The sequence below is a fragment of the Spermophilus citellus genome, assembly GCF_964194105.1.
Source record: "Spermophilus citellus genome assembly, chromosome: 9".
NCBI classification, from domain to species: domain Eukaryota; kingdom Metazoa; phylum Chordata; class Mammalia; order Rodentia; family Sciuridae; genus Spermophilus; species Spermophilus citellus.
Window position 1 is genome coordinate 54152035 of NC_138191.1, and position 13915 is coordinate 54165949.

Below are 13915 nucleotides of genomic sequence, written 5' to 3' on the forward strand. Positions count from 1 at the left end.
CCCATCTAGGCTGCTGCTAGAGAAGCCAGAACCCACACCATGTGGGGCGATGCTTCATCTACACCCAGAACTGCAGAGAAAAGTCAGGTCTTCATGATCAGGCAGGGCACTAGTGCTCCTGGAGCTTCCATTTAGCCAAGAACAATAGATGCTGTGATAAAGCCCAGCTCTCATCTTGAGGGAGACTGTGAAAGCTAACAGAGGAGATGTGGGGATAGCAACAGGGAATGGGGCTTCCCTGGGTGGCAAGTAAGGCCACCAAATTTGGGAAGCTTATAAATTGAGTGTGGCCCAACATGCATCACTACCACATGAAACCAAGTTCATCTATAATAATTTCTTTAATCTTACTCTCAATCAATCCAAAATCTTCTCCTCATGTCTTCTAAGTTCAAAACATATAACATGACCTATAAATCCTGCACAGCTGATCCCTACATATCTGCCTAAATTCACTTTGGGTTTATTCTTTCTGTCTTGGTTCCTGTTGCCTTCATTTACTCTTCTAACATACTACCAACCAAGAGCCTTTTTTTGTACCCAATGGCCTGGAATGTTCTCTCTTCCTCATCCCTGAACCCTGTGGGTAGGTAGGTTAAACCTCCCTGTTCTACACTTTCTGAGATCCTGTTCAGAGTCCGGTGTACCATAAATTTAATGAAGTTTCACTTTCAGGGCTCTTCCTTACACAGGCTACTTCTAAGCTCCACACCTAATTTTGTGTTTATACTTTTTAATTTTAAACAATAAAATTTTCAAAATTATTTAAGCTTCTGTCTCCCCTAAATCTGGATCTACCTTTGTGGTCCTTCATAAAGAGATGACTCATAATGGTGTCCTTGAGCAATACTAATGGTTACCCTGCCCTGCCTGTCAAAAGCATGCTCCTGTTTAGCTCACTGTTAAATCCTCAATTCTAAGCCCAGAGCTTTATCAACCAACAAATACTCATTGAATGAAGTAAAATAGAAGTACAGAGCTCAAGTATTGCTATGTAGCAGACACAAAGGAAGACTAAATGGGGTCTGGGGCGTAGCTCAGAGGCAGAATGCTTACCTAGCACATGTGAGGCACTGGGTTTGATCCTCAGCATCACATAAAAATAAATAAATAAAATAAAGGTATGCTGTCCATCTAAACTAAAAAATAAAAATTAAAAGAAAAGAATAAACAGGAAGACTGGCACTTTATTTGGCCCCAAGGAACGTGAGGTGATTAAGATCCACAGCTGAAGATTTTAAGCCAGGGACCTGATGAGGGAATGCCAAGAGTCTGACTATTACTGGGAAGATGGGACAAGGAAGGTTTTTGGAGAGAAACAGGCATCAAAAACAGGTTACTATGCTATTGTTAGTAGAGTCTAAATAAAACACTGAATGCCAGGTTCTCATTAATTTTTACCTCCATCAGGGCTAGCAATATGTTATTAAATTAAATAGGTGTAAAAGTTAGGGAATCTTCAATAGGTTGGGATAAAAAGTGGACAGAAATCTACAATATGGAGATATGTAGAACCAGTTGCATATAAGTCCCTGAGCACAGACAGTAAACAGGAGAGTCGGGAGATAGACACCTGGCTGGAGGCTGGAGGTAACAAGCTTTGAGTTACATTAAATCCTTACAGATTAAGGCAAATGATAGGTAAGCCAGAAATAGTAGTTGGATGAATGGATAATTAGATAGATAGATGATACATAGATAAGATATGCTCCAACTTTTGTAGTACTAACTTCATTCCAAGTGTTCCAAGTCATTTATATTTGTTAAATTTACATACACTCACAACACTGTAAATTAATACCACTTTTTTGAAATGAACAACTGAGGCAAAAGCAGTTAAATTCTGTGTTCAAGTTCCCACAGCATGAATGTGGTGATGAAGGGGGAATTCAAACCCATGAAATCTGGTTCCAGAGTCCACTCAATTAACATATACATACCACTTCATACAGATATATGCATGATAAATAAATAATGCAGGAAATTAGAATATTTCCTATGTCACTGCCTTCGCTAGGTTACTTTATTTGACAATCACTTAGGTGAGGCAAATAAATTCTGGGCTAAGTGACTAAACTAAAAAGCTTGTGACTAACAGGAATCAGAATGCATGCCCAGTTTCAGTTAATTTAACATTTCATGCTAATTCAGCAATTAAGGCTTTTTGAATGGTTATAGTTGCTTGGAAATGGAATTAACTGCCTTTTAAGGTGGTGTGTGCATCCTGTGACAAGAATATTCAAGCATAGGCCCAATGAATGTTCCTATTCTCTTGGACACCTTGAGCAGCAGTGTCTCAATTTTTGAGGCCTAGATGCTCATTATCAAGCCCTTTGGGGGGGCGGGAAGGTATTTGGTCAGTTGATGTGTGTACATGTGTATAATATTGTGGAAATTTTAATAATTAGTACCTGATAAGATTTGGTTTTGGACAGGTAGTTTTAAAACATTTGGATTTTTATTTCAAGTTTTGAAGCCATTGGTCTTTCTTAACACACTATAACAATGTCAGCATGGAATAAGTATTCCTAATAATTTATAATAGTGGGTAACAATGCAGGCTCTGGATTCACAAAACTTGAGTTCAAGACCTTACTCCCAATTATGAACTGTGGGATGGTGAGTAAATCACTTGGACATTGTATGTTTGGTTTTATCAGTTGTAAAATGGGACTGATGATACATCCTACCTCTTAAGAGTTGCTTTGAGGATGAAGATAAAACAGATAACAGGCTCAATAAAATATCCTGGCATGCTGTAACCACTCAAGTAATGTTGGCTATTATTATTTACTAGGGTAGTATCTGTGACTTTGCAATGAAATATGCATAATATAAGTATATATACAAATGCCACCTGAGTTTATCCAATCCAAATATTGAATTGATTTGCTATTCAATTCTGTATTTCAGCTAAATAAAAATATCTAAAGGAAATACCTAAAATGACTAAGAAATAATGAGAAAAGTGTTGTATGCTATATAATTACAGTGTAGGATCTTAATTAAGCTGGTAATTCCCAAATGGCATGATTTTGAGACAGGTCATATTATCTGCAGTTTCCACTTGAGCAGCTGAAGACAAGGAAGGTTAATGACTTGCCCAAAGCATCCCCAGTTCCTTTGCAGCAGACCTAGGACTCGAGCTCAGAGTCCAGAGGGTTGTGCTTTATTCATGCTTACTATCAAGCCAACAGGAAGAAAGAAGCAGAGGTTTCAGTAATTTTCAAATAACATGAGCATTTTAAAATTGGATTAGAGTAGCAAGAAACCATTTGAGGCCATGCTAGAAAACAGGCTGAATGATCAAATGGGCTTTTAAAACTCTGCATAAAAGAAAGCAAACTCACTAATGAGGAAAGATAGAACAAGAAAGTAGACTGAGAAATAAACTGGGCTCAGTATTGCATCTCTGTAATCCGAAAGACTTGGGAGGCTGAGGCATGAGGGTCACAAGTTCTAGGCCAATCTCAGGAATTCAATCAGACCCTAAGTAACTTTGCGAGACCCTGTCTCAAAATAAAAATAGAAAAAAGGTCTGGAATTGTAGTTCAGTGGGTAAAGCACCCCAACGTTCAGTCCCCAGTACCAAAAAAAAAAAAAAAAAAGGAAATAGACCAAAATAGATGGATATGAATATAGCTAGCTGTAATTTTAAATTTGTTGAGCTCATACTTAAAATTCATATATCAAGAAAAACTAAGTGAAAATATTTAGGCCAAAAGCTTTGAAGAAATCGTTTCTGGCTTAAAAAAAAAAAAAAGATCTGGTATACTTAGAAAACCACGAACTTTTATAAAAAGCCTTTGCATGAGGTAATAGAATATTATTGAAGTTGATTCAGGATTCTAATTGGCCTTACTTAAAAAGGAATTTTGATGTTAAAGAAATTTTAGAATCATTTAGTTTATCCCACATCCCTCAAATTGCTATGTTAAATTTTAAAAACGTGTTTTTCTTTTTCTTAAAATTTTTCACAGAAGACATTTCAAGAATTCTAAGATTCTCCAAGTACTCTGAACTATTTTGTTCATTTTGACAGGATTCATTTGTATACTAAGGAATTAGTGATTTAAATAAGAAGGATTTCTATTGGATATGAAAGTCAGACAAATCTATTAATAATTCATGTTTCTTAGCATGGACTCTTTTTAAAAGTGATATAATTGATTTTCAGTTTAAAAACATTTTTTTTTTAATTTTACACATTCACTCTAGCTAGCCTACTGCATTTTTCTTTGTATGTCTACTCCTAGTATTAATTATCCAGAGTGAGTAAGAGTTGTTTCTATAAAAATAGAAGCTATTTAGGAAAGAATAAATGTGGTGTCAAACAGCTCTGAGTTAAAATCCGTGTCATTTAAGAATGGGCTTATTGTTGAACCTCCTGTGCTTCTTCTTTTCTGTCAAATAGGTATCATAATAATACAAGGATTATGAGAATTAGAAAAAACAAATGGAGAATATATAGAGCAATGAGTGGCACCTTCGAAGCACTTTTTATTGCTGTTATTGTGTTGTTGTTATATATACCTTAATCTGATAGAGTTAGAAGATATCTCAGAGGTCGCAAAATGGAAAACAGAAAAGTTAAACTTGCACAAATGTGATCTTTATTATCAATGGAGAAAGCATATTGGTATACAAATAAAGCTTTGCCTTTTCTTTCATTTTCATCCTATGTCTTAAAGGCTTCCGGAGCAGATGCCCTGGAGTTAAATTTATCGTGTCCACATGGCATGGGAGAGAGAGGAATGGGACTGGCTTGTGGGCAGGTAAGGACCTCGACAGCTGCCACTATGTATGTCAGTGTGACCTAACAGGCCCCTGCATGGATCATTTCTGTACCTTAGGCAAGAAGATGCATGGATCAGATGACTGGCTTGAGACTTCCAGGTCTACATTGTTTAAATATTTAGTGCTTAAAAAGTGGAAAATGAGGGATGCTGAAATTACAGCAACTATTTAGTTTTATTGAGGAAAATATCACATTATGTGCTTGACAGGAAGTAATATCATAACAAATAGTTTTTAAAAGCGCTGAAGCAGAATTAGCTGATTTCAATTGCAATGTTCTTTATTCATTCCTGATGCTGATCCAGTTTCCCTGGGGCAATATACTATACAAAATGCATTGTTCGTAGTGATTTTGTAGTAAATGGGGCACAGCACAAATTGCATTTTACATTTTTTAGCATATGATCATTATTCCCTAACTGTGTTTGGGGAGTTGCAAAAAGACTTTGATGCTATTTTTATTTTTGAATACAATAAATGGAACCTTCATGCTAAAATACTTTCAAAAACCAAAGGAATAAAACATGAAATAATATGTTACCAAGTAGAAAATGCTACATCTTTATGTAACTAGATACAGGGTTGTATGTTAAGGAGCAGTGTAAAAACTTAATGCAGAAAAATAAAAAATTTAAAAAGGTGAGTATTTTCATCTAATTTTGCTTTTAAGCACAGAGGGAAATGGTATGAATTACCTAATATGAAATATAATTTCTGACAGATCATCTAGTTCTTGAAAGTTTACTTTTCTTAGTTCACATCTGGTCCACAGCTTGGTACATAGTAGGTACTCAACTTTTTTTCTTTTCTTTTTCTCAAATCATTGAATTGATTTGAATAAAACCCAGAGGCCATTAATTTGGAAGAACAAAAACTTCTACTTATTGAAATGAATGTGGGTTGCTATTTTCATATTAGCATTCAGAGAGGTTTTTAAAGTACTTTGTAAATATTTAATTAGGATTCTGAATAGATTTGTGACTTAGGAAGAAATCATTCTTATGTAGCAGCCAGAGAGGCGAGGCTGGGCAAATATTTTTCAAGTATAAAAAATTACATATATATATTTTTTTCAAGTATATTCTCTGTTCCACTCACTCACAACAGGTTACTCAGAAGGTCAGTCAGTATGTAACAGAACCATAACTCACAATTACCCAGTGGAGAAAAATAGCATTATGTCTGAATCACATGATGAGATAACAGTCAGTGTGTCCAGATGTGTAATGTGATTAAAACAAAGAAGACTGGGAAGATAACTAGGAGGAAACCCAGAGCAGGACCTATGTTAGCACCCTCTTCCTATTTCTAGTCAATGCTGTCACTTTACCCATTTCACAGTATGAACCTCAAAGCTTTATAGTTACATAAGTAAAAATAGTTATGGAGAATTTAAATCTATTGACAGATAGATTTAGATTAGATAGATCTAATTTGTTGAGGAAGGATGCATTCTAATATTTATCCCTTGCCACAAGTGTAACAATTCTTTTAAAAACATTGCCCAAGCCCCAGTTAGGTTTATGTTTTTAGAATAGACTTTGCTCTATGAGCACCTTTGAACTTAACCAGCTGTGAAGTGTCTGGGGTGTGTCCTCTCTAGAGAATTATTTAGCCACATAAATTTTTGCACAGCTTTTAGTTGAATTAGAATGTCAAATGCTAAAATTTTGTAGTCACAGATAATTATTAAGATTTCTAGAAGTCTTAGAAAACATTTGTTCCCCAAACTGTGATGTCTTGGCTGAAGGAAATGTAGGAACATTTCCATATCACTTATCAGTTATAATTATAAAACTGAAACCAATTCTTTTTATTGGTCTAGTTGAGAAATTTTCTTTTGAATTATATATTTTTTAAATTCTCTCATTGAAAAATAAATTTAATCATTTTTGGTCCAACATAATTTTGTATAATTACCTAAAGACATGACTTTTCAATATTTTATGTGAAAGTAAGAAAGAATATTAGTGTGATTTTTTTCAAAACTGCTTTACTAGGACTCAACTTTTTGAAGGGGACTTACATACATCTGGGGCTTATTCACTTTTCCCTCTACCTCCTTTTGCTTTGCTCTGTGTACCATTCCCATTCCTTCTTCCTTGCTCCCTAAGTTCCAAAGTCTTGAACACTTGCAGGTTGGTGTGATGGGAAATTTGTGCTCAGTGTTACAGGACAGAAGAGACATTCCAGATGGATTTGCATTCTGTTTGTTGAAAATATCTGGGTGCCCAGCACAGAATTGTCTGCATTGTTAGAGCCTAATCCATGTGTCCTCGAGAATGAGACACTGACATTAGTTCCAAGTCTGGAATATTTATATATTAGAGACATTTTCTTATATGGTTCAGTTTCCTCTCCAAACACCTGCTATATTTCCTCCTTTATCTCAATTTTGTCACAAATATTTAATAAGCAAAGAACACCACCTTAGTACCTAAAAGATTTTACATGTGCATAATCAGCATAAACTACATACAATAATTGACAAAAAATTATAAAATCTATGAAGAAGAAGAACTATAACCTCTACTCTGTGACTTATAGACCTATAGATTTATGAAATTTGTTGAAATAAAAGCTCATAATTTGAAGTGTGTGTTTTCTACTAAGTGAAACTCCATATAAAATCTTAAATGCTTCAGCAGTGCTGGGTGTTTAAAGGCACTCTCAGCTTATATTCTTTCCATCTACCATTTATGTCACCTGGATCAAACCACTTACTCCCCTAAATTTGTTTCCTTCACTAAAGTGAAGGTTTGAATGAGATGATCTAGAGTTTGAACCATTGTTAATGAATTTGGATTTCTTTAGTAATACTTGAAAGAGGCAATGAAAGATGTTATTTCCCGGGCCTTTGTAGGAATCCCATTGTTCAGTGGTTTGAATATTTTAGGTGTGATTACTAAATAGTACACAACTATATTACTTAAAATTGTTTTAGATGGAAAATTCCAGACTGAGCATATAATCAAAGGGAAGATTTCCCTGGCTTTACAGGCAAGAGCCACAACCACGATGGTGATGTTTCCGTTAGTATCTCTTACAACTTGCAATCTCACAGGACCGTCCCTTTATTTACATATTCCCCCTGCGTAGAATTTCTCAACACTGGTATGTTCAATCTAACAGTCTCAGAATTAGGAAAACATATATTGTCTTGCTTTCATGATGATTTAACGAAGCAAGAATGGGAAAATTTTAAAGGTGGTTAATCTAAAATTATTCAGGATCTGAAATGATTATAATTTTTAATAAGATCTTCCAAAATGGTACTTCAGTATTTCCTTCCTGATCTGTTCTTTGTTTAAATTTAATTTACAACAAACTGTATGTTATTTTTTTCAAAAAGGAAGAAAGAGGTTGTGTTTTGTTTCACCATGCCAGCGTATGTTCATGAGGCATTAACAACAAATTATTAATCTTATCCTTGCCAAAGAGCAGATGTCTGTCACTAGGAAGAGAATCCAAAACTAAGTACAAGGACTGCATTGCCCCAGATGTGCTAGAATTTCCCCTGGGAAATAAAGCCTTCCTTCAGCAGCTGGGGTAACAGACCCTCCCTCTCATAGGGCGCAGTCCATTCTCCACAGAATGATTGCCACAGCCCTGCTTGGATCCAGTCTCTGATAGAGTGTCTGTGGAGGGGGCAATATAGATACCTCTTTTAAAGCCACAAAAGGTGGCAAGTCACAGTATTTTCTATATTTTTGAGAGAATTGAAACTCAGGAACTCGGGAGTATGAGAAATCCAAAATATTAGAAAAAAGGAGTATGAGAGCCCTACCAGTAGTAAAATGCAACAAACAGAAGCCAGAGTAGCTTCCCTGGCCTTGGGAGGTCCAATCACTGCTGAGTTGCTTTGCCTTTTTAAGAAACCTTTTTTGCTCAGACTTTTGGTTCCTCTCATTTCTTCAGACTTAGCCCCTATAAGGTATACAGGTGTTGAAATGCCACATGGTATTACATGTGATGTTCAGTCTTTCTCTAGACAGAATAACTCATGTAGGTTGAGGCTAGAGAGCTAGAACTTGAGTTCTGTGTTGACTGGATAAGCATGGACTGGTGTACATTGGCTTCCATGAGCTGAGCTTCTTGACATTGCACTCACAGGTTTGGAAATCACTGTGCTGTGAACTAGCACAGTCCCCTGAAGAAACATGAGAAATGGATGCATGGTATTAGCTTCTCCAAAAGTGACTGGAATCTGATCTTACCATACCCATGGGATTTATTCTGTTCTTTTTTTTCTTGTGACATTAAAATTCTTGCAGTGCTTTAAACATAAATTATCAACTTGTTTATGAGAAAGCCTTTTTGGAATAAAAAAAGAAATATTTGCTTTATGCTATATTATGTTGTCCAACTTTTTATTTGATTTTAATTCTCAGCCATTTTCATAGACATGGGTGCTTGCATAAGTGAATAACTACAGGAGATCTGTAAGAGGCATTATGTAACTGCCAATATTTTGCCTAAAGCTGATTCTCTTAGTTTTTCAATTATAGTTATTAATGTTGGTTAATGATATAAAGTGATTCAACTTTTAAAAATTATAAATTTTTGGTAGAATGCAACATCATATAAATCTAAAAGTATCATTTCTTGGTCAAGGGGTGCTGTTTTTCTGTGGCCAACCTCACTGTGGCTATATAAAAAAATAATTTATAGAACTAAAGAGGCATGTGTCTTGCTGTATGTTTTCAGGAAAAACAACTAAGCGTATATTTTTAAAACTAGTATGGTTTTTATTGTATTATTTTAGAAATAAAAGCATTGCAAAATATTTTAAAATGTCATTCTCAAATGTCATTGTTACCACCACAATGGGTTTGAGAAATATGGCAGAGTTCACTATATGTTTGTTTATTATAGCATAAAGATGAACTAAAAAAGTCATTGGCCTAAGGGTGCAGAGATGGGGTAAGCAAGTGGAGAGGATATGGTCTTAGTCTATGATATCATGAAGAGTTCAGATAGCATATCATACCATAACAGTATATGTCAGCATGGCACAGGAGAGACAGGTGGAAACCAAGATTACTATGATATGAATACCAACAATAAATTGGAGGGTCCAGTCATGAGATTAAACTAGTATTGGAAGAACTGGAAGACAGAGCAGTCATGTATCAAAATCCATAAAGAACTCAGGAGTAAAGGAGACTTCATATTAGCAACACTAGAAGAGAAAAATGTAAGTTTCGAGCAGCAAAGAGTAAAGGCAGGAGATTTCAAGGTAAGAGAGAGGATAATGAATAAGACAAATCAAAGGGAGGCATAAGAACAACCACTTTTAGAAAGATCTTAAAACCAAGGAACTTCTGTCTTGGAAAGTTTACATACTTCCTGCTGGGGAAGAACCAGGCTTTATGGTGTAACCAGTTCAAGGTTTCCAGCTGGAATGAGTGAGCCAGGTCAGGGAGGAGGCAACATGAATTTGCTTTGCCTGCATGCTTTTCAAGTATTAATATTGCTACTTTATGGTTATTATCCTAGTTATACCATATTTTGGGAATTCATTTATCAGTCTGTCAGGTAAATCCAATGAAAGAAAAGCTCAAGAAAATAGGCATATTCAAATAATGACACTTTACAACATCAGAGCATTAATTGAAGATCAAAGACCTTTTGGTTGTTGCCACCACATTGGACATCCACATTCTTAGAAATCATTACAAACCCCCAAATAAACATAAGGTGGTGCTTATGGGGAACTGCAAACTCTACAAATGCAAAGTCAGTCTTGACATTGATTCCATTGGAGATATATTATGATATTATATTTTGTAGCTAACTTTGTTTTTGTTCTCACATCAAAAAATACTTTACTCAGAAGGAATATGATTGATATACCTGTAGAAAGTCCACTGATATCTGTGATTCTGGCATTTTGGGCATACTTTCCCCTACCTTTATCACCAAGCTTATATTAAAGCCTTTCTTTTAAATGTAGCCATTCTCATTTTAAATTATTTTAAGCAGAAAAGATTTAAAATGTAAAATATAATATATTTTGTGTACCTTAACAAAGTCTATGTATAATAAGACCACAAGTAATATAATACTCTGGTGAAAATTTGAAACTTTTTCCTGTAAAATCTGAAACAAGACAAAGATCTTACCAGAGCAATCAGGTGAGAGAAAAATAAATAAATAAGTTCATATCCATATAGGTAAAGAAGCTCTCTCTGTTTGATGATTATGTGATTTTTTTTATGTATAAAAAATTTATATATGTGTGTGTGCATGTAAATATATATGCTTGGAAGAGTATACCATAAAAGAAAAAAATTTAGATGTAATAAATGAGTATAATAAAGTTGCAGGATCAAAATCAATACAAAAGAATCAGTAGTGTTTCTATACACTAACAATAAAAATCCAAAAGAAAAATTTTTAAAAATCCACTTAAAATACCTACTAAAAAACTAAAATACATATACATATATTTAATCAAGAAGCTGAAATATCTGAAAACTATAAAGCATTGGAAGAAATTGAAAAAGACACATATAAATGAAATGTTATCCCATGTTCATGGATTAGAAAAATTAATATTTTTATAATGTCTGTACTACCCACTGGACCTACAGGTCCAGTGCAATCTCTATCAAAAGTCTAATGTCATTTTCATAGAAAAGTAAAAAATAATGCCCAAATCCAAATGCAACTGCAAAAAAAAAAAAAAAATCCTGAATATCCTAGACAGTCTTAAGAGAAAAATTCTGGAAACATCACATTTCCTGATATCAAATTATACTATAAAGCAATAGTAATTAAAGTAGCAAGGTGTTTTTATAAAAAAAATAGATGAGTCAGCCAATGAAACAGAACATAGAGTCCACAAATGAACCCCATCATCTATCTGTTGACTGTTTTACAAAGGTAACAAGAGCACACATTGGAAAGATGACAGATTCTTCAGCAATGGTTCTGGGAAAACTGTTATCCATATGCAGAAGAATTAAATTGGACCATAATCACAGCATATAAAAATGAGTTAAAAATGAATTAAAAACTTAAACATTAAAACTTGAAACTATAAAACTAATCCAAGGAAACAGGGGGCACAATATTGATCTAAGCAAAAATCAATGTTGATGATTTTTTCAAAAATTTAATCTTGAAAGTACAGGCAACAAAAGCAAAAATATACAAATTGGATTACTTTATAATAATAAGGTTCTGAAAAACAAACAAAAAAGTAATAGGAGGAAAAGGCAATCTGTGTATCAGAGAAAAAATATTTGCAAGCCTGTACCTGATATGGGATTAATATCTAAAATATATAAGAAACTCAATTCTCTGGAAAGAAAACAAATCTAATTGAAGATGAACAAGGGAACTGAATACACATGTCCCAAAAGAAGACATCAGCCAGGCTCTGAGGCGCATGCCTGTAATTCCAGAGGCTCAGGAGGCTGAGGCAGGAGGATTGTGAGTTTAAAGTCAGTCTCAGCAACAGTGATGCACTAAGCAACTCAGTGAGACCCTGCCTCTAAATAATAAATAAATAAATAAATAAATAGGGCTAGGGATGTGGCTCAGTGCTCAAGTGCCCAAGTTCAATCCCCAGTACCCACCCCACACAAAAAAAAGACATCATAAAACATTAAGGAAATGTAAATTTAAACTATGATGATATGTCACTTCAAACCATCTTTATTCTCAAACAGACAGCTGTTGGTGAGAATGATAAGTGGAGAGAAGGACTTTTGTACACCATGGCGGGAATGTTAATTCGTATGACCACTACCAGAAACTATGGAAGTTACTCAGAAAATTAAAAGAGAGCTATCATCTAAGTAGCAGCCCCACTTCAGGGTATTTATCTAAAAGATTTGAATCAGTTTGCTGAGAATATGGATGCATAATCATGTTTATTTTAGCAGTATTCACCTTAAGTGTCTATCACAAGGTGAATGGATACAGAAAATGTGATAAATTAGAGTATTATGTGAAGGAAAGCAGACATAGAAGATAAATACTACATGCCCTCACTATGCATGAGAGTCTAAAATAACTGAATTCAAAGAACAGAGCAGAATGGTGCTCACCAGAGGCTGGTGGGGAGTTGGGAGAATGGTGAGATGATGGCCAAAAGAAATATTGACTCAACTAGATAGTAGAATTTTTTTTTTTTTTTGCTTTGAGATATATTGTACAATGTTGTTAATACAATGAGAATATTATATAGTTCAAAATCACCAAGAAAGCAAATTTCAAATGATCTGACTATACAAATTACTAAATATTTGAGGTAAGAGATATGTTCACTAGCTTTGTTTAACCATTTTACATGCTATTAATAATCATAACATCACTTTATGCCCCATAAACATATACAATTATATAATTTTTCAGTTTATTATTTTTAAAAATGGAAATAAAAATTAAATATTTAACATTAAATATTAAATAATTATCTCTATAAAGATTATTGATATAGAATAAAGGGAAATACAGTTTTCCTGGTATGAAAGATATCAAAATGCCAGACTATGACTTCTTCTCACGAAAGTATTGTCCTGTATATACAAGGTCTGTATCCTGGAGTGAAGGAAGAGAAAGAAAATGCACTGCACAGCCTGGCCTCCAGCAGGATTACAGGATGCAATTTGCAGCTATCTCCAGGCCAACTGCCAAGTGGCAGAGCAGTTCTGCTTTATAAATGCCCTTTATGACCTCTTGCACTTTGAGAGCAGGTATTCTAGCTGACACTTGCTATATGCTTACCGTTGACCAGGCTCTGACCCAAGGGCTAATTCATTTAATATTCATAGCAACTTTGTGATTTATTTTCTATTATAGTCCCATTTTACAGACAGGGAACTCAGAAGCAAAGTGTTAAATATAATGTGCCAGGGTTACAGGGCAAGTAAATAGCAGCATCAAGAACCCAAGCCTGGCCATCTGGCTGAAGAGCCACTGCACCTTCTCAAAACAAGAATGTCACAGTGGTTCCTGGCCTTATCAAACATACAAATAATTGACACATATGATGCATATTTGTTTGAAGATAGTTCTACCGTGCTTTGGGGGTTTATGGAAGTTCCTCTATGTGGGCTGGAGATGTGGCTCAGTGATGGAGCACTTGCCTGGGATACATGAGATC

General features: G+C 34.8%; 1 protein-coding gene across 2 annotated transcripts in view; it reads left to right on the forward strand.

Moving 5' to 3' along the window:
• Positions 1-13915, forward strand: part of DPYD (dihydropyrimidine dehydrogenase) — an 824864-nt gene that overhangs the window by 535979 nt on the left and 274970 nt on the right. For both annotated transcript variants that reach the window (XM_081305920.1, XM_081305921.1), the window contains one exon: positions 4692-4775. In XM_081305920.1, coding sequence (XP_081162046.1) covers positions 4692-4775 — 84 coding nt within the window. The remainder of the gene's footprint in view (positions 1-4691; positions 4776-13915) is intronic.